Raw genomic sequence first — 20159 nt, forward strand, 5'->3', positions numbered from 1 at the left:
TAATGACTTGAAAAGCATATTGGCCGTCTTTCATCCTGAACTGTATCACAGGATTTTATTTTAAGATTTTTTTTTATATGACACAGAGTGCAAAAGCAGAGGGAGAGCGGAGGAGAAGCAGACTCCCTGCTGAGCAAGGAGCCCGATGTGGGACTTGATCCCAGGACCCTGGGATCATGACCCGGGCCAAAGGCAGCCACTTAACCAACTGAGCCACCCAGGCGTCCCTGTATCACAGGATTTTAATTGATTACTAGATTTTGTTGGATTAGCTCCACAATTTTCTCTTACATGCTCTGGAAAGTACATTAATCAAAGATAGAAGACATGAATTACAAATTCATTTTTACCACCAACATAAATTTTTAAACCTTCATTGTCATTTATAGACTAGAACTTTGATCTGTAGTCAGACATGATTTCTTCACTGAGTAAAAAGTTTCTTTTCCTAATATCTATTATTCTCACTAGCCTCTTTTAATTTCATCTATACATGGTACAGATTGTTTTGACAGACAATGTCATTTTATAGTGTAAGGGGCACTGGACTTGGATCCACATACCCCAATGCCCTGGGTTATCCGGGATTTCAATCTCTGCTTTAAATACCAAGAGCCTGTGTACAAGCCACCATCTCTACATTTATCTTCTGTTGGACACATGATTCTGTGTGGCAGGACTGATAGGAGGATGGCGGTATATGTGAAACAGCTTTGAAAATCATTAATTGCTTGATAAATGCAGAGAACTGTAATGAAGACCTTTCTAAATCGTGGAATCTGCATCTCTCTATTATTTGACAGCAAGACGAAGGGGAATGCCTGTAGCCACATACCACATATATCTCAGAAAGGATGTGGATAAAACCTTGATTAGGAGAAACTCACTTCATCTAGTGACCGTGAACAAATCATTAAAAACCTCCTCTGCCTCTGTTATCCTATTTACGGTATGAGTATAGTAACAAGTAATTGTGTATGTTGCTTGAGGTAGGCTTAGAAGGAATAAGAGCCACACACACTCTAGTTCCGTGCTACCCAGGAGACATAGCCCATTAAGTTGTCAAATGATATTACTGTGAAACCCATATGTTCTTACTTGTAACATTTTCATCTTACAACGGTTTTTTCTTCCCTGAAAAATTGGGCCTAAAACAAGATTCTCTGATTATAACATATGTCCATTCATCCCATTTTTTATTTCTCAGAACACAAGAAACATTTATGAGAGATTTTTCCTGTATTTATACCAAACCAAATGTAAAAATGTAGCTGTCTCCTGCTTCTCAAAAAAATACCTAGCTCATTTGCAAGCAGGGGTAGCTGAGGAAAATGAACAGGGACGTCTGGAGTCTTCGCTGGATGTCCCCTGTTTTCTCTGGCCCCTGACCCCAGCACCTCCATTAGCTCTTCTCCATTGGCAACTATAGAGCTATGATGTGGTTTTACGATGTCTTGCTTGTGCTTTCAGATGCCATTTTTGCTGTTTTGCCCATCTCTTCTCTGGGGACTGAGAGCGTGCCTTCCGTTTCCTCCTAACTCAGATAATAGCCAGGGCAGTACTCCTCTCAGCCTGTGCACTACGGGCTGAATTGGTGAACAGCCGGCTCCCAGCCACCCGACCTGAGGGCTGGAGGCACAGGGGAGACAGGAAGCACCGTGCAACTAGGGTTTGCCTGCACCCCAGAGACACACGTCGATTGTCCCTGTCCTCTACTGAAGCTGGACAGCCCATTGTTTCCCGAACACGACCCGTGCTTTTCCATGTCCACATTTGATTATTTTGCTCTGACTGCCCAGGATGCCCAGCTCCTGCCTCTGTCCCTACTTGCAAATACTTTCTCATCTTTCGAAGATGTGCCAAATGCCAGCCATCACCCTGAGACTTGAATGTTTCTTGCAAATTTTTGTCAGCTCTCTCTCCTGTGAATCTCTACAACTCTTGACTCACAGTACCCTGAGGTGACTTCACACATTCTTCTTTGTATATGCTCCTTTTCTTTTTTCCCTGGTTGTTCGGGCCCTCTAGTAAGAGACATTAGCTGTGTAAACGTGGACAAGTTATTTGAGCCCACTGTGCCTATTTTTTTCACTCATTAAATGAGGATTACAATAGCAAAATTGTTTTGAGGATTGAATAAGTTAATGTAAGTACAGACCTTAGATCTGTGTCTGGTACATAGTAATATTATGTAAGTTATTAGTTTTTATAACAACATTGTTATACCTATCACATATAAATATGTACATGGATGCCAGTGTTTTTTTTTTCAGAGTAATGTAAGCTTCCCTATAGTCCCATTTCCTAATATATTTTCTGCTATTTATCAAGTTATGAATAAATGTTTTTAAATAAGTAAATAAAAAGATAAAGCTCCTTTGCTATTGTAATTCTTTAGAGATTGAACTTTTCCTAAAGATACTGCTTTAGTTTGATGAGAAACTCAACTCTTTAGTAAGGCACATTTCTTTGTAAAACTTCAAAATGTCCTCAAACATAGGGCATAATATTTAATTTTTTATTCATTCACTTAACTCAGCTGTTAATAAATGCAAATCCCAGGTAAAGTAATTCAGTCCTTATCTTACTGTTTTAATTTCATGATCCACAGCAATGCAAAGTGGCTCAGATATCTAGACAGAATGTTAATATGTAATGCTAGAAAGCTAGATGACCTAGTGATTCAGTAATCATATTTCTGTGTTATGCCATTGTTGGTTTCTATAGAATTTTACCCTAAACAGTTTCAGAAATACTTTCAGACAAAATGGAGAACATTAAATTCACTATCTAATGGCATACGAATTTCTTTTTAAGTTTTTATATATTGTATTTTTTTAAAGAATTTTTAGACAAAATTGAAAGGAAGGTGTAGAGATTTCCCAAATACTTCTTGCCCCTACACATGCATAGCCTCCCCCACCATCAGTACCACTCACCAGAATGGTACATTTATCTTCTGTGTGGCAGGACTGATAGGAGGATGGCGGTATATGTGAAACAGCTTTGAAAATCATTAATTGCTTGATAAATGCAGAGAACTGTAATGAAGACCTTTCTAAATCGTGGAATCTGCATCTCTCTATTATTTGAAAGCAAGACGAAGGGGAGTGCCTGTCGCCACATATCACTTATATCTCAGAAAGGAATTGTGGATAAAACCCTGATTAGGAGAAACTCACTTCAGCTAGTGACCATGATGAACCTACACTGGCACATCATCATAGTCATCCAAAGTCCATAGTATACCTTAGAGTTCCCTCCTGGTGTTGTACATTCTATGGGTTTGGACAAAATTATAATGACATAAATAAAGCACTATAATAGCATAGAGTATTTCACTGCCCTAAAAATATTCTGTGCTCTGCCTATTCATCTCTCCCCCCACCCCACCCCTGGGAACCACTGATCCTTCTACTGTCTCCATAGTTTTGCCTTTTCCAGAACGTCATATAGTCAGAATTGTATAGTATGTAGCCTTTTCAGATTAGTTTTTATCACTTAATAATATGCATTTATGATTCCTCCATGTTTTTCAGAGCTTGATAGCTCATGGGTTGTTTGTTGGTTTGGTTGGTTGTTTGTTTTTAGCACTGCATAGTATTCTGTTATCTGGAGGTACCACAGTTTATTTATCCATTCATGTACTGCAGGACATCTTGGTTGCTTCTAAGTTGTTGTAATTATGAATAAAGCTGCTATAAACATACATGCACAGGTTTTTATGTATACCTAGGTTTTTAACTCCTTCAGATAAATACCAAGAAGTGAGATTGCTATGCCATATGTTAACAGTATATGCTTAATTTTGTAAAAAACTGCCAACTTGTCTTCCAAAGTACCTATACCATTTTACATTCCCACCAGCAATGGAAGAGAGTTCCTGTCACTCCACATCCTCACCAGCATTTGGTGTTGTCAGTGTTCTGAGTTTACTACATACATAGGTGTGTAGCAATATTGTATTGTTTTAATTTGCATTTCCCTTGATGACCTATGATTGGCAGCATCTTTTCATATATATATTTGCCAACTGTATGTATATCTTCTTTGGTGAACTGTCAAGGTCTTGGTTCATTTTTTAAACTTGTCATTTGTTCTCTTACTATTGAGTTTTAAGAGTTCTTTGTGTATTTTGGCTAACAATCCATTATCAGATGTATCTTTTGAAAATCTATTCCCTCAGTTTGTGGCTTATCTTCTAATTTTCTTGATGTTGTCTTTTACAGGGTCTTTGATTTTAATGAAGTCCAGCTTAGTAATTGTTTCTGTCAGAGATTGTTTTTGTTCTCATGTCTAAAAAGGCATCACCATACCCAAGGTCATCTGGGCTTTTCCTACGTTATTTTCTAGGAGTTTTAGAATTTTGTATCTTACACCTAGGTCTGTGATCCATTTTGGGAAGGATTTGAGGTCTGTGTCTAGATTCACTTTTTGCACGTGGATATCCAGTTGTTCCAGAACCATTTGTTGAAGAGACCATCTTTGCTCCATTGTATTGCCTTTTTTGCTTTGTCAAAGATGAATTGGTCGTATTTATAGGGGGACTTCTTTTTAATTTAAAGAGACTATTTTAAACTACATATATCCTATTGTGAAGCCATTTTTCAATCAACTGCCATGGGTGGCCATTTGGAAATAAATGTCTACATTTAAGACCAGAAAAATCCCTCTCAGAAGATATGCAAAGGTAAAATCAAAGGTGAACTGCATTAGGCAAATTTATTTAAACTTCATATAAGGTTACACACTCATGGAGTTACTTCCAGATGCAAATGTATATTAGACACACTTTGATTTCCATTACAGTAGTCCCAATTTCTTTTAGGCTGTCAATGTGAAGTTTAGGAATTATTTTCCTGTGGGAAATCTGCTAAATAAATCACTTGAAGTTTAAAAAATGCTAACCTACCACCTCCCAACAAGCAGGTTTGCAGTTCTCAGTAGCAGAATGAAGTGGGATGAGGCTCCTTTTAAAGTAATGATAGACTATGAACAACAGCACCGAGTGTCTTGGTACCCAGCCCCTCTCTCAAGATAAACTATATTTCATCATTACAAGTTAAAAGCTTTCAGATTTCTGGGCAAAAGAAAAAGGCGTTTTTCTTCCAAAGTGAGCTTGTTGGTTTTATTGATTCTCCTCTGTTTTGATTTTACATGTGCATGGGTGGGAAGTATATTTCTTTAATATGTAACAATGCTGTTTCCTCTATCACAAAAGTTTTCCATTTTATTTTATCTTAAATGCACTGAAAATTTAGTTTCAATAGATTCTATTATCAACTTATCAAATTTATTCTACTACTATTTTTTGTTGTTTGGGGTACAAAAAAATGCATTCTTGTAATTTTCCTTAAATTAATTCATATTTAGGTAAGATCTAAAATTGTACATCCGGCCAATGTACTTAGAAAGTTAAGTAAAATGGTAAAGGTCTTCTAATAACTGATTTGAATGGAATCTGGTAAATTGAGATAGGGTGAAAAGGGTGGCTTTTAGTAAGGAGAATTATTCATTGGGGATACATGTGCGTCTCACAGGTTTTTCTGATTATGAGAAAACTCATAATTTCTGATCTTACTGCTTTGCTACTGAATGATTTTGATAGTGTTACTAAACTCCACTATTTAAATATAAAATTATAAAATGGGAGGAAATACATAGAGTACTACAATGTGTTCCAGTATATAAAAAATATTGAATCTACATATATAAAATATGTATTTTTTGCATACTTTTATTTGTAGTGACTTTTTTCCATGGGAACAGCCTCTTCTGAATTGTTACCTGCCTTCAAATTGAAGTTGGAGGATAGAAATTTTATTTACTGTCCCACCATGTCTTCATTAATTGATGACTCACCTGCTCTGTTTATCTTTCATGTTTTAAATGCTCTGATCAATAAGAATTGACTCTTCTAATTCTGTATTTGGAAGTGAGGGATTATTCCAGCCATATAAACACCTACTGGGAATAGACTTGCAACAATATAAGCTTTAAGAATCATTCAGCTTAATTTATCAAAAACACTTCTTTTTTATAGTAATAATATAAACTTAAAGGATCTTTTGTTTCATTTGTCAAATAATACTTATTATCTAACAACTGAAGCGTATAATCTTTGGTGGAAACTGCTGGGTCTCTAAGTGGTATTTTATGTTTGTTTCTGGCTTGGATTCGAGAAACCACTTGCTCCTCCTGTTTTAGATAAATGAGATGTCCCACCGCTGTGAAGATAATTCCAGCCTTTTATTGTTCAGCTTGGTTTTTTCCATTGGTTCTCTTTGACCCTCACCCGGATTATCTAAGGCTTAAAAAAAGAAGAAGAAAAAGTGATTTTTAGTAATAATCAACATAAATGTAAAGCTGGCCACTTCTTTACTAACTCCAGTCTGCCGACTTGGAAACATGTAAACCCATCCATTATTTAGTGTCTATTTCATTTTCCTCCAAATGAAAGCATGTTTTGTTTTGTTTTTAAAATTTGATTTTATTGGAGCATTCAAAATAGCATGATTCGTACTTCTGACCTAATGGTATTTTGTGTTTCCTCAACAGAATTTTATCTTTTTTTAACTTATGATTTTGAAACTAAAACTTGTTTCAAGATTTTAATTGTGAATAGCAAAGCTTTATTTGGCTGCCATGTCTGTGCCTTTGTTCTTCGTACAAGACTAGAAAAAACAGTTAAGGCAATGAATGCAACAATCACGGGTTCATGGTTTATTAAAACCAAATTTCTTAGTCCCTTCTTAACTACTCATCTGTGTACTTTGAGCCTCATCCATGTCCAATTTACTCTTCCCTACTCTTGGTGAACCCAGTAAGATATACCCTTCTGAGTTAGCACCTGTGTTCCCTTGCATCATTTTACCCTGGAAGAAGGCAATCTAAGTTTAATATTAGCCTAAACAAATCCTTGTCGTAATATCAATGTTGTAAAACCAAATATAAACCATCTGGGAATTAAACACTGTAGAATCATTTGAGAGACCCTTTTCCTCAACAACCCTGCTGACATCCAGCTCTTAGGCTGCTCTGTATATCATACTCCATGGAAATTCCACGTACAGCCTACACAACCCAAGAGCCCCGCTAAATTTCCATTAGCTTAATTGGTCCAATATTGATCACCATCGCATCTGCCTTATAATTCCTCACACTTCAAAAGAAACATTTTTTTTTTATTGTAAGCTACAAAAAAGTCCCTACTATTTGGAGGTCTTTATTTTTATTCTCTATATTCCAACTTGAGAAGAATTGATCTTTACTCAATCTTATAACTGAATATAAATTTTTACATAAACATAGCTTAGTAATATGAAAAAATAAGGCAACATAAAAGGTCATTCTGTCATAAAATAATGATCTTAATGAAGATAATAGAGATAACAGTTGTTTAGTGCTTTCTATGTGGCAAGCTGAGTGCTAAGTACTTGATATTATTTAACATTCACAATAACCCTGTGACATTAGGCATATTTAGAGTCATTTTTACATCCGGAGAGGTCAAGAGTGCGAAATTGCTGAAGCTCATGTGGGTAATAAATAGAATAGTGAGATTTGAATCTAGATTTATCTGACAATACTTCTGGACTCAAGCTCTTAACCTATATAACCTACATGTATTTATAGATGGGATGTTTAATAGCAATACCAATCATCATCACTACTGTCATCTACAAATATTTCCAATATTCCACAATTGGGATATAATAAGCAAATGTTGACTCCACTCTTTGTATCGAAATTCACATGTTCTCTCAAAAATTCACCTGCTTTTTTGATTGGGTAGCTTTGCTCTTTGCCCTCTGCATATGGCCTGCTCAACTTAGCTTTGGCTTGCACCAATTCTTCTTACCAAGAATACCCATGTTCTTCCTTCTTCCACCAATTCATCTATTGGTTATTCATCCATTAGCTCGGTAATCATGCATTAGTTCCTGGGACTAGATTCAAGATTTAGCTCTCAAATTTTACCCGTTTTTCAAATTCCAGCTCTAGTTATTACAACCTAAGATAATTTCATTCTTTTTATCTTCTATTGCACTCTTTAGCCAAACCAAACACTTAAGGGACTACAATTGTTTTACTCATTTTACTTTTATTTTCCTAGCTAAATATGTAGCATCCTGGGAACATATTATATGTAACATATTTTGTATACCCCCTGGAAACTTGCCTAGTGTTATAGTATTATGCATATAGCAAACATTCAATAAATATTTATTGACTGACCAAAGTTGGTGATAATTGTCATGCTCAAAAATGTTAGATGGCATGTATAGATACATACTAAGAATTTCCCTAAGTTTTGCATATTTTTGTAAAGTTGCCTGTACCAGAAATTCCTTCCTCTTCAAGATGCTTTAGTTGCATTCTGAATACCATTCTGAAATCAAGAAAGGTTCATTAAGAATGATTCTCTTAGGGTTGCCAGGGTGGCTCAGTCGATTAAGCATCTGCCTTCACCTCAGGGTCCTGTGATTGAACCCCACATCGAGCTCTCTGCTCAGCAGGGCGTCTACTTCTCCCTCTCCCTCTCCCTCTGTCCTCTCTCTCTCTCAAATAAATAAATAAAATCTCAAAAAAAAAAAAAAAGAATGATTCTCTTAGCTTTGACCTTTGACCTGTACGATTACATCCTCTTTCTATCTCTGACATTTTTCTCTCTGTTTTTCTCTCTTTTACCAAACCCCTTCTTGCTGATGTCTCCATTCCATTTAACATCATTTCTAAATGATGGGTACAACTATCTGGTTTTCGTTTTCAGTGTATTGTTCAGAAGCATCTAATACCCAATCAACCCATGTAATTTCATGGCAACCTTTTAAAAAATTTTTTCATTTCTAGGAAAGAAATATAGTAGGATGATGGACTCTGAAAAACAAACTGAGGTTTCTGGAGGGGAGGAGGGTGGGGGGATGGGTTAGCCTGGTGATGGGTATTGAGGAGGGTACACTCTGCATGGAGCACTGGGTGTTATGAACAAACAATGAATCATGGAACAGTACACCAAAACAAATTATGTAATATATGGTGATTAACATAACAATAAAAAATAAAAAAAAAACAAAAGACAATCGACAGAATGGGAGAAGAAAAAAAAAAGAAATATAGTAGGATTTGATTAAATGTAATTTATAGTTTATTGTCCAATAGTATCTAAGCACTCTTTTGTTATCTTTATAACTTAATTGGAATTTTGTACTTATTCTTCAATTCAATTCTATCCATTTGTTTCATAGTTAAAAGTCTTGTTGACTTAAAAGTTTATTTGACCACCATACAATTAACTGATTTCTGTTCTTCCAAACTGGTTAGATTCTTAACTTCATAAAGAAATGGGAAGAATCACCATTTAATGGCCATATATCCATTCCAAATGAATTTTTAAATGTTACATTAAACAATGCAAAGGATATCTAAGATGTTGATATTATATCTTGACCTCAGACTCTGACCTCCAGTTTCAAAGAAAAGATGTTTTTAATCAGTGTTTTCATCTCTAAATGACAAAAGTTCTCTAGAGGGTACCATATAGCATTGAGCTGAACAGAAATTTACATAGCCGTATTTGACCCTTTTCCTCCAGCCTTTGGCATCAAAACTGTAAAAAATCTTATTCATCTCATCTCCTTGATATTTATTAAATCTGCCTTCTTCATTAAATATTTTCTTTCACTAGTCCTTAATATCCTTTACCTTGACTATTGAAATAGCCCCCTCTCCCTCTTACCCACTATTACCAGAATTATTTTTCTAAAATACAAGCAGGAACATGCTACTTCCCCACTTCTTGGGAAATAATTACATACTCAAGAACTTTAAAAGTTTGTAAAATCAAATCATAATGCACCACCACATCTTGACATTCAAATATATCCTTCCATACAACCTAATCAAACCAACTAGGAACCATTCACCAGGTCTTCCTACTGTTTCAGTCATGTTTACCCATCAGCCAAGAATTTGCTTCCTCCCTTTTTTTTCCAGATTAAAACCATACTTACCCTCTAAGTCTCAGCTTGAATACCACCGACTCTCAATTGTTCTCTGTTCCATCCTCCTGATGGAAATGATTATGTATCTATCTTAGAGCCTCTTTCAAGTATATGTATATTTTAAAAGCTTGTTTCATTTTTTTATTTTTTTATTTTTTTAAAGATTTTATTTGTATATTTGACAGAGAGAGACACAGTGAGAGAGGGAACACAAGCAGGGGGAGTGGGAGAGGGAGAAGCAGGCTTTTCACCGAGCGGGAAGCCCAATGTGGGGCTCGATCCCAGGACCCTGGGACCCTGACCTGAGCCGAAGGCAGATGCTTAACGACTGAGCCACCCAGGAGCCCCTAAAAGCTTGCTTCATTTTGCCTTATCTATATTCCTTCTCTTCTCCACAGTTGTAAAATTCTTGAGGTTTGGGATCATGATTTTCATGTTTGTATATCCCATTCTGCGTAGTACCATGTTTTGTGCACATATGCTCTGGATGTTATTACCATCCTCACAACCCTTGCCTACAATAAGACACTTTTACTGACATCTCTCTAATTCATTTGTTGAAAAATTTTAAGCACAGTTGACCTATTCATATCATGGTTCTTGAAATTCTCTACATGTTGCCTTCCATTCTTTACTTCCATTTTAGGATTCTTCAATCCAGTATGAATTCATCCAATTCTGTTATAATTCCCCTCACCAGGGTCACCAGTGACCTTGATTGAAAAATACTGTGAACTGTTTTCAGAGTTTTTCTTTTTCATTCCTAGTGAATCATTTAATACTGGGATTTACTTGAAACCCTCTGTCTTTGTCCATTCAGGTTGCCATAACAAAAATTCCATAAACTGATGCTTATAAGTAACACTTACTTTTCACCATTCTGGAGACTGGGAATTCCCAGAATGTGGTCCCAACAGATTCAGTGTCTGGCGAGGGCACTGTTCCTGGTTCATAGACGGCCATCTTTTCGCTGTGTCATCATACAGCAGAAGGGGTAAAGGATCTCTGTACGTTACTTTTATAATGTACTAATCCCATTCATGAGGGCCCTTTCCTAGAGGCCCTACCTCCTAATACCATCACCTTGAGAGTTAGAATTTCAACATAGGAATTTTGGGTGTAGACACAAACTTCGATCTAAAGCGTTCTCTCTCATGATTTTTCTGGTATCTCTGTCTCCAGGTTTTCCCCTTCGCTTTTATAACGGTTTACTCTAATATCCTTTGCTGAATCCTAGAATATAGACCTCAGGAAAGTTTGAAGCAAATGATGTATCCAGGAATGATCATGGTATAGATATAAATTAAAGAGAATGGAGTGAATAAGATCACCTAGAGAAAATGCATTCTGTGACAAGAGGAAAGGGACTAGTATGGAACCCAAGAAAAGCCAACTTGTAAAGAGGGTTGGGCAGTGCAGACTATAGACCACATATAAAAACAACTTCTGCTTGGAAAAATATCTAAATCCTACATTTTTATTGTGACACATTGTTTTAGTATTGTATCAATGTGTGAACCAGAGACTAAACCAGTTATCCACAGATTCCTTTCAAATTTTGGAATGCCATAATTTTAAATAAAAATAACTATTTCTTACATTTACAGCTACAATCCTAACAAAAGAGTGAATTTAAATTTGTCATTCCCACTTTAGTGACAGACATGGCTGAAATCAAACTAAGTATATGGTCCAATGAAGGTACAGGTACCTCATAGATGAAGCCACAACTGTGGTGGGTTTGGAACAAACACTACCAAAGGAGATGAGAGTGTGGTTATAGGGTCACATGCCAAGCCTGAAGTTCATAGCTGTTGTTAGAGCTGCATCATGGGCAGAGACTAAGATCAAAATCCTGTCCAAAAAAATGGAACATATATCCTCAGGACAAATTTTAGTCCATACTAAGGAAAATGTCCACTTTCCCCCCCTCACAGCTCTTTTATTCTTCTTTATTCTTTTCCCAATCATGGGTGGACTTCCTATTTAATTTTTACACTCAAGATTTTAATTCCTATTATATAAAGAGAACTTCATAAAAAATCATATGATTCTGCTTTTATACCATATTCCAATAGGCCTAAGGAGAAACAAATTCTCTTAAAAGATGTAATGAGAGCTAAAATAATATAGTCCTACTATGCGCCTTTGAAAAAATGTTTGAGGCTCTGATATTATTATTCATGGCTTTAGTAAAACATTGTTCATTATTACTCACATTTAGGAAGTATAACCTTTATTACTTCCACTGGAATATTATCTCAGATTCTGCAGCTCAGTGCCTTCATTTAGGATAAAATGTAAAATATTACAGGGCCAATTTGTTACTCTTCGAACATATATGTGTCTTCTTACTCTCATTCCACAGACTGCCATGTGCTTTACCGCTGGCGAAATCCTTTATAATCAACACTATGGAAAGCTGGGCGAGAGTTAAGCTAATTATAATATCTTCAGAATCTCATAACAAGATTTGGAAACCAACTGCCATACGAAGATTGTTTTTATTCACTCTCTCAAAATCAGAAAATTATGATCAATTTGTACAGTGCTAGATGCCAAAGCCATGTGGAGCTTTATAAACCTCAGTCAACAAGAAGTTCTCTTTTTAGTTTATCTTTGATAATGAATGATTTTAATTTCATTAAACATTGTGTGCTGCAAGGACTATCTGTGGGCTGGAATATTAAATTGAGCATATTCAGCTAGTAGATTTTATTATTTAGGCTGGATTTTTCATGTAGAGTACTGGGACTCAAGGCAAGTATCAAGATAAATTTTTAATCCAATCTCCTCACAAAAAAAGCAAATTAATAAAATTTTGCCCTGATTATCTGATTATTTCTTAATTCTCCATTTCACCTCTAAGGACTGGATTTGTGTAGTGAAGTAAAATATTGTATTCTAATCATTTTATTATTTTGTCTTCTCTCCTTATAAAAAGATGATAGTTGTGAGAATGGAAATTATGTCTCTTCTTTTATTTTTAACTTATTTTCCCTAATTGCTAACAGAGTAGTTAGCACATATTAGGCCTGCATAAATATTTAACAATTGAATGAAGTCAGAGTCTAGCCTGAGAAAAAGGAACTTCTTAAAGAATTGCCTCTTTTGGGACGCCTGGGTGGCTCAGTCATTAAGTGTCTGCCTTTGGCTCAGGTCATGATCCCAGGGTCCTGGGATAGAGCCCCGCATCGGGCTCCCTGCTCAGCGGGAAGCCTGCTTCTCCCTCTCCCACTCCCCCTGCTTGTGTTCCCTCTCTCGCTGTGTCTCTCTCTGTCAAATAAATAAATAAAATCTTAAAAAAAAAAGAATTACCTTTTTTCCATCCTTGTCTCTATTATCTTGTAAATTATCTAAGTATTTCTAATAACAAAACCACAATGCCACACTTCAATCACATAGAAAGCTTATATTTCAGTTCTTTTTCTATCAGTAGAACTTCTAGAGGCACACAGTTGAGAAGAAATTAGTTAAATAATTATTGATTTGTTATTGATGATTCTCCCGTCAAATCGATGTGATCACTGTGCTTATTAAATATAGTTCTATATTTTATAGCATGAAGGAAAACCTAACATGTGCAAATTACATTTATTAAGCACTTACTATGTGGTAGAAGTAATATGTGCTTAGCTTACATTATTCTAATTTAACCCTCTCAGCAAACTGATGGCATACATATTACTATTCACATTTGGCAGGATAGAATATTGAGATTTAGAGTTAAGTATCTTGCCCGATATCAGGCAGCTAATAAATAATAGAGCTGTGATTTGTCCTTAGATTGACTTCACCATCCATTCTCTGCCCACTGCACCACACAGCCAAATACTAAAGTGATTGTATGTCAGAGGGCTATCACACTTGTCTCTGAAGCCATCATTGATTTCATTCAACAGTTATTCATGTCATGAATCTAACATATTTTTTAAAATAAATCTGATTTTAAGTGTAAGGAACTCAAGTAAGAAACCTATTGGGTTTTTTTTTGTTATGTTAATCACCATACATTACATCATTAGTTTTTGATGTAGTGTTCCATGATTCATTGTTTGCCTATAACACCCAGTCCATGCAGAATGTGCCCTCTTTAATAGCCATCACCAGGCTAACACATCCCCCCACCCCCCGCCCCTCTAGAACCCTCAGTTTGTTTCTCAGAGTCTATGGTCTCTCATGGTTAGTCTCCCCCTCCAATTTCCCCCCCTTCATTTTTCCCTTCCTACTATCTTCTTCTTTTTTTTTTTTTTTAACATATAATGTATTATTCGTTTCAGAGGCACAGGTCTGTGATTCAACAGTCTTTCACAATTCACAGCGCTCACCATAGCACATACCCTCCCCAATATCAGGCAATGCAGACACAAATCGTTTTCCTTCCTCTCATTCCTGAGAAAACAATTAGTGTCTGCATTGCCTGATATACAGAATGTCAGTTTTACATAGTATTTATGAACCTGCTCAAATCTGTTGAACTTAGCTACTTTTTAAATTTGGAAAGCTTCTTCCTTCAATACATTTTTGGGCTTGCTTGTTTGTTCATTAATACAAATGTCATATAGCTTAAGTTATGACACAAAAATGATTCCATTAGATTATAACCTCAGTGCACACACATACACCCACCCACTTGCCCACCGTCTCTTTATTAATTCACACTGATTTTGAGCTCATATCTAAGCTTGTGAATAGTACATAGGAAATTTTCACATAATTTCTGAAATCTTTGAAAACCATCCCTGTTATCCAACTAGTAAAAACTTCCTTGATATGATTTTAAGAGTATTATGGATTTTTTTAAATATGTTCTTGATCTATCTTATTAAATGAAGAGGTCAGGCTAATTGGAAACAAAGAATGGCTGTATTAAATAATGCATTTAATACCAAAGCATGCAAATATCAATCAACATGTCAACCTCCCTTGTAAAGTTACATGACTTTTCATATTAGCATTTGATTGAGTCCACCAAGGGGAAAATATGACTTAAATATAAAATGAGCTTCTGAATCAGGCTCAGTATAAAAAAAAATACTAAAGAGAATTTTATTTTCAAGATTCCACTGGAAATAAAAAACCATGTTGTTTCTCTGGGTAGCATTAGTTAAGGAAGGAAGGAAGAAAGAAGGATGGAGGGAGGGAGGGAAAGAAGGAAGGAAAGAAAGAAAAGGAAGGAAGGAGGAAAGGAAAGAAAAGGAAGGGAGAGAAGGTAAGGGAGGGAAGGGAAGGGATGGAATGGGAAGAAAGGGAGAGAGAGAAAGAAAAAGAAAGAAAGAAAGAAAGAAAGAAAGATAAAAAGAAAGAAAAAGAAAGAAAGAAAGAAAGAGAAAAAGAAAGAAAGAAAGAAAGAGAAAAAGAAAGAAAGAAAGAAAGAAAGAAAGAAAGAAAGAAAGAAAGAAAGAAAGAAAGAAAGAAAGAAAGAAAAAGAAAGAAAAAATAAATTCCACTAGAGTCCCATTGGCCAAAGTGAGTGACCAACCAAATTGATGAAATCAATATGCAGGTCAAATACTTTTGCATACCAAAGCTATTATAAATTTAATAATGCTTCAATATGGATGCTTCTAATTTTTAAAGGGACACTCCCAATGCAGAGCAAATGGACTAATCATTTCAGCTTTAATAAAAACAAAAGCATAAATCACTTGAATAATCACTTACAGTTCGTGGTAACAAAATGTGACCTATGTTAATGCAACCAACCTCCATCTCTTTCTCTAGATGCTTTCTCACAGTTGTCACTGGCATTACTTACCTTACTCTAGGAGCACAAATATGTTCCACTACTGTAGACCCTATGTCTCCTTCAGAGATTATAAACAAAGACTAGCAATTCAGAGAGAACAATTTCTGTCTTTTCTCAGTAATTCTCCCTTCTAAGTGTAGTGAAACTGACTTCAGTAAAACAAACATAAATCCCCTTGCTCTGTTTCTTTTTTCTTTTTAAAGATGGAAAATAAACCATTTTACAATTCCACTGTCTTTGACTGTATTATAATACTTGATGTAATTAAGAATGTCTTTTGAACAGATTAAAGATACAGAAATGTTAAAATGAAGGAAAGTTCATGCTTTGTTTTGGGGGTTTTTTTAAGATTTTATTTATTTATTTGAGAGAAAGAACATGAGCAGGGCAGAGGGAGAAACAGACTCCCCACTGAGCAGGGATCCCAATGCGGGACTCGATTCCAGGACCCTGGGATCATGACCTGAGCCCAAGGCAGACACTTAACTGACTGAGCCACCTAGGCGCCCCTGAAATCTCATGGTTTTTAAGAGAAATAGTCCTGTTCAATTTTATTTAAGACTTACTTATTGCACCTAAATTTCATGACTGTTGTTTTGAATCTTAAAGTAGTTGCTCTGTTTCATTTTTAAATTAATTTATTGTCTATTATAAACGTTCTGTTGCCACAGTTATACTTTTAATATTTTGTGCCATTGAACACTTGTAGATGGCACAAATATAATAACCAAGATACATAGTATAATCAAAGTATTTAAATAAAAACTAAAACAATTATTTCCACAGGTATTAACTTCCATTTGGTGTATGTAGATGCAGATGTATTAAGATTAATGGAAATTATTAAAAATTACATTCATTTTTTTTCAGATCCCAGAAGTTAGCAGAAATGATGAGCAAGAAAATGACTATGAAGATGATAGTACCTCACTACTTACATATTCTCCCAGTAAGTGTTCCTGGATGTTATGAATATATGTATATATGTAGCATCTGTATTAAGGTACATATAACTGATAGAATAAGACTGAAGAGAGCATAGGAGAGCATGGAAAGGCATTTAATTAACTGAATGACTTTTAATTTATAATATGGGAGAGATGTTACTACATTATCTTGCTAGTTTAAATACTTCTATTAAGGGGCTCCTGGGTGGCTCATTTGTTAAGCATCTGCCTTCGGCTCAGGTCATGATCCCAGGGTCCTGGAATCGAGCCCCGCATCAGGCTCCCTGCTCCGCAGGAAGCCTGCTTCTCCCTCTCCCACTCCCCCTGCTTGTGTTCCCTCTCGCGCTGTCTCTCTCTCTGTCAAAAAATAAATAAAATCTTTAACAAAATACTTCTATTAAGTTCAGTTGTTAAAAAATCAAACACCAGTCTTTCCTACCCAGAGAGAATACACAAGTCAGGTTGATGCAAATATTCTATTTGACAACTCGGGGTTTTTTCATTTTTTTAAAAAACAAAGTCACATTCTTTTCAGACCCTAGTTTTCTCTGCTAGGCAATGAGAAGCTTGGACTACAACTCTCTCTAAGGTCCTTACTGTCTATAATAGGATGTAATTCTATATTCTAATGTCTGAAGACTAATTCAATCTTCTATCCATTATTCCAGATTCCCCTGATATACAATAGCTTGCTCAGCATCTTCACCAACATGCCTGATAGGCATCTCCCACTCACCATTTCCAAATCCAAAAACCCTAATGCCTGACCCTTTCAAACCTACACCACCTGCTGACTTTCCCATCTCAGTAAGCGAAGATTCTCTCCTTGTTTAATTCCATCCAAAAACCTGGGAGTCTCCCTTGGCTTTTTTACTTCCTCTCTCACCCCATATCCAATACAATCAGACAGTACTGTTGACTCTACCTTCATAGCATAGCCAGCATTCAGCTGTTCCTCACTCTTCCACGATTTATCCCAGTCCATCCTGCCGTTAGCTTTCCCCTGGACTATTGCAACAGCACAGTGGTTCTCAACAAGGGACTATTTCCCACTCACAACAGAGGATCCTTGTCAATGAACAGAAGCTTTTTTATTATCATGACTTGAGAAGGGAGGTTTACAACTAGCATTCAGTGGGTGAACACCAGAAATTCTGCTAAATATCTTACAAAGCACAGGACATACCCCACATGACACAGGATTATCCGGTCCAAAATGTCGGCAGTACTACTACTAAGAAACCGGCGTAAGCAGCTTCCACATTTGCCAGCCCTAATACTCTATGCTCCGGAAGGAGCTAGTCATTTTTTCTGTTCCAAATTTCCCAATACCTTCCCATCATACTTATCCTCATCATCATCTAAAAAGCCCTAGATAACCTTCTCGGGTCCCATTTCTGACCACTCTCTTGTTTGTTCACCACACGGTGACATCTCCCATAGCAAGCATTCTCTGCCCACGGGGCATTGCCCTTTTAACACTGAGCAGCTGATATTCAGCTAACCACTAATGACCACTGGTTTCTCAGGTGGTAGGCAAATTGACCTGCAAATCAAATACAACTAAATACAATGTCTATCAGTATTGATAGATCAGTAAACACCTTCAAAAGTTATGGCATAACACAAAATAATGCTAAATATTAATGAATTAATGCACTGATTTTTAAAGTTACACATTTTATTTTTGTTTTTAGTAATAATAAAACTGATAGTGACCATTTATTTATTATGATTTAATCCTCAGAAGAACTGCCTATAAAGAGAAAAATGTTATTTCCATTATTTATTGAGAACAACCTCATTTCCACAGATCGTTAGGACCTGGAATTGTCCTGTGTTTGAAATTCTGTGTGACTGGACTCAGGCCTCAAGTTCCTTAATGAGATAGGGGGTGAAGCATAGCACACCTTAGTTGGCAGATATCCATTGGTATTGCCATCGCTATGAAGCTTGCTAAAACTCACTGACCCGCTACATCCAACTCTCCAGGGCTGGATTCCAGGTTTGGACATTTTTGACAAGGACCAAGGAGGCTCTGTGGCTTAGAAAAGTGCCTACATAAGACGTGAACACTGAATACATAAACATAAAGCAGCTACAAGTAATTTCCTATAGCATGAGTGTAATTCTAAGTTGATGATCGATTTGCCCAGACAGAAAGAGTGAAGTTCCTTTGCTAGCCTGAGCCATAATTCCTTTTCAGTGACTGCATCATTGACTCCATCAACATTTCTAGAGACTACTTTATTTCAGGCCCAGTGCTTGGAGTGAGAGGAAGAAAGATGAATGAGAATTGTGCAAGAGATCTCCTTCTGTTGGCTGCTCTGCTTAGGCTGTTAATTAAAGAATCTTGGTCTGCAGTTCTAGTACTGAAATTACATCTTTCTTTCTCACATGAAAGGAAAGAACAGTAAAAAATAAAATTCCGTGTAGAAATATGAGTACCATCATGGCACGATTTTTCCTCATCACTAATTTTCTCCCATAACTGAAAAGTTTCTACAAAGTAACTGTGCGTTGTTTAAAAAAAAAAAAAAAAAAAAAGTCCTTTTTCTCCATACTCTGCCAATTGGCTTCTTTAGCCAAATCTCAGCTTAGCAACACTTTAAAACAACAATCTTCTGCTTGTTTATTGCACTGACAATGACAACAATTCACATAGTCCCTCCAATTTAGAGATTCCAAGTTTGTTTTAAAATTTTGTGAATCCTTTATTTAAAGCAGAATTTTTATAAAGAAAATTTAAACAAAAAATTTTAAGACTTAAAGTTATTGCATTATAATATCTTTTTTCAATTCTTCCCGAGTGGCTAGAGGGTATCTGTTATGTACACTATAAAAACAAATGATGTAATATGATTCTTAAGATGGAGGGAATTTGGATTATTTGGTTAAGCTTCAGCAGAGGATATATTTTATAGGTGACAGAACTGAGTCTTATAAAGATTTACCTACTATTGGTGATTTGGATGTCTTCTCCACCAAAAAATATTAACATATTTTAAAGAATTAAGATATAATCTGATGATAATTATATATTAAAATATAATTAATAGGATCACAGTATTATGATAATAACGACAACCATTTCATTATTTACAAGCAAGTTAAGGTTTATTTCTTCCTTGTCTTTACCTTTTCCATAACTTACTTATTACTGATTAGGTCAGTTATACTGTTTTCTAGTAAAAGTGCAGTAATAAAAACATATATATGACTCTGCTCAAACAATAACTCTAGAGAACCAGAACGTTATTTTATGTATGAGTGTGTCGTATAGTGAGGTAGAAGATATGACGAAGCTTTAACTGTTCATTTGGTAAATATTTTAAAAGCCCAAGAATGACTATTCACTAAAATTATGCGCTTGTCATCTTTCTAACGTATCAGCTCATAAAAGCTTTATTAGCAGTACTACCACTTCTGTATGAAATTGGAAAACATGAAATGCCTCCA

General features: G+C 35.8%; 1 protein-coding gene across 4 annotated transcripts in view; it reads left to right on the forward strand.

The window, feature by feature from the left end:
- BANK1 (B cell scaffold protein with ankyrin repeats 1) overlaps window positions 1-20159 on the forward strand; it is a 307909-nt gene that overhangs the window by 237549 nt on the left and 50201 nt on the right. For all 4 annotated transcript variants that reach the window (XM_073892030.1, XM_073892028.1, XM_073892027.1 and 1 more), the window contains exon 8: window positions 16624-16702. In XM_073892030.1, coding sequence (XP_073748131.1) covers window positions 16624-16702 — 79 coding nt within the window. The remainder of the gene's footprint in view (window positions 1-16623; window positions 16703-20159) is intronic.

Source organism: Callorhinus ursinus, unplaced genomic scaffold (genome assembly GCF_003265705.2).
Source record: "Callorhinus ursinus isolate GAN/ISIS: 27379988/994484 unplaced genomic scaffold, GSC_fseal_2.0 scaffold4, whole genome shotgun sequence".
NCBI lineage: Eukaryota > Metazoa > Chordata > Mammalia > Carnivora > Otariidae > Callorhinus > Callorhinus ursinus.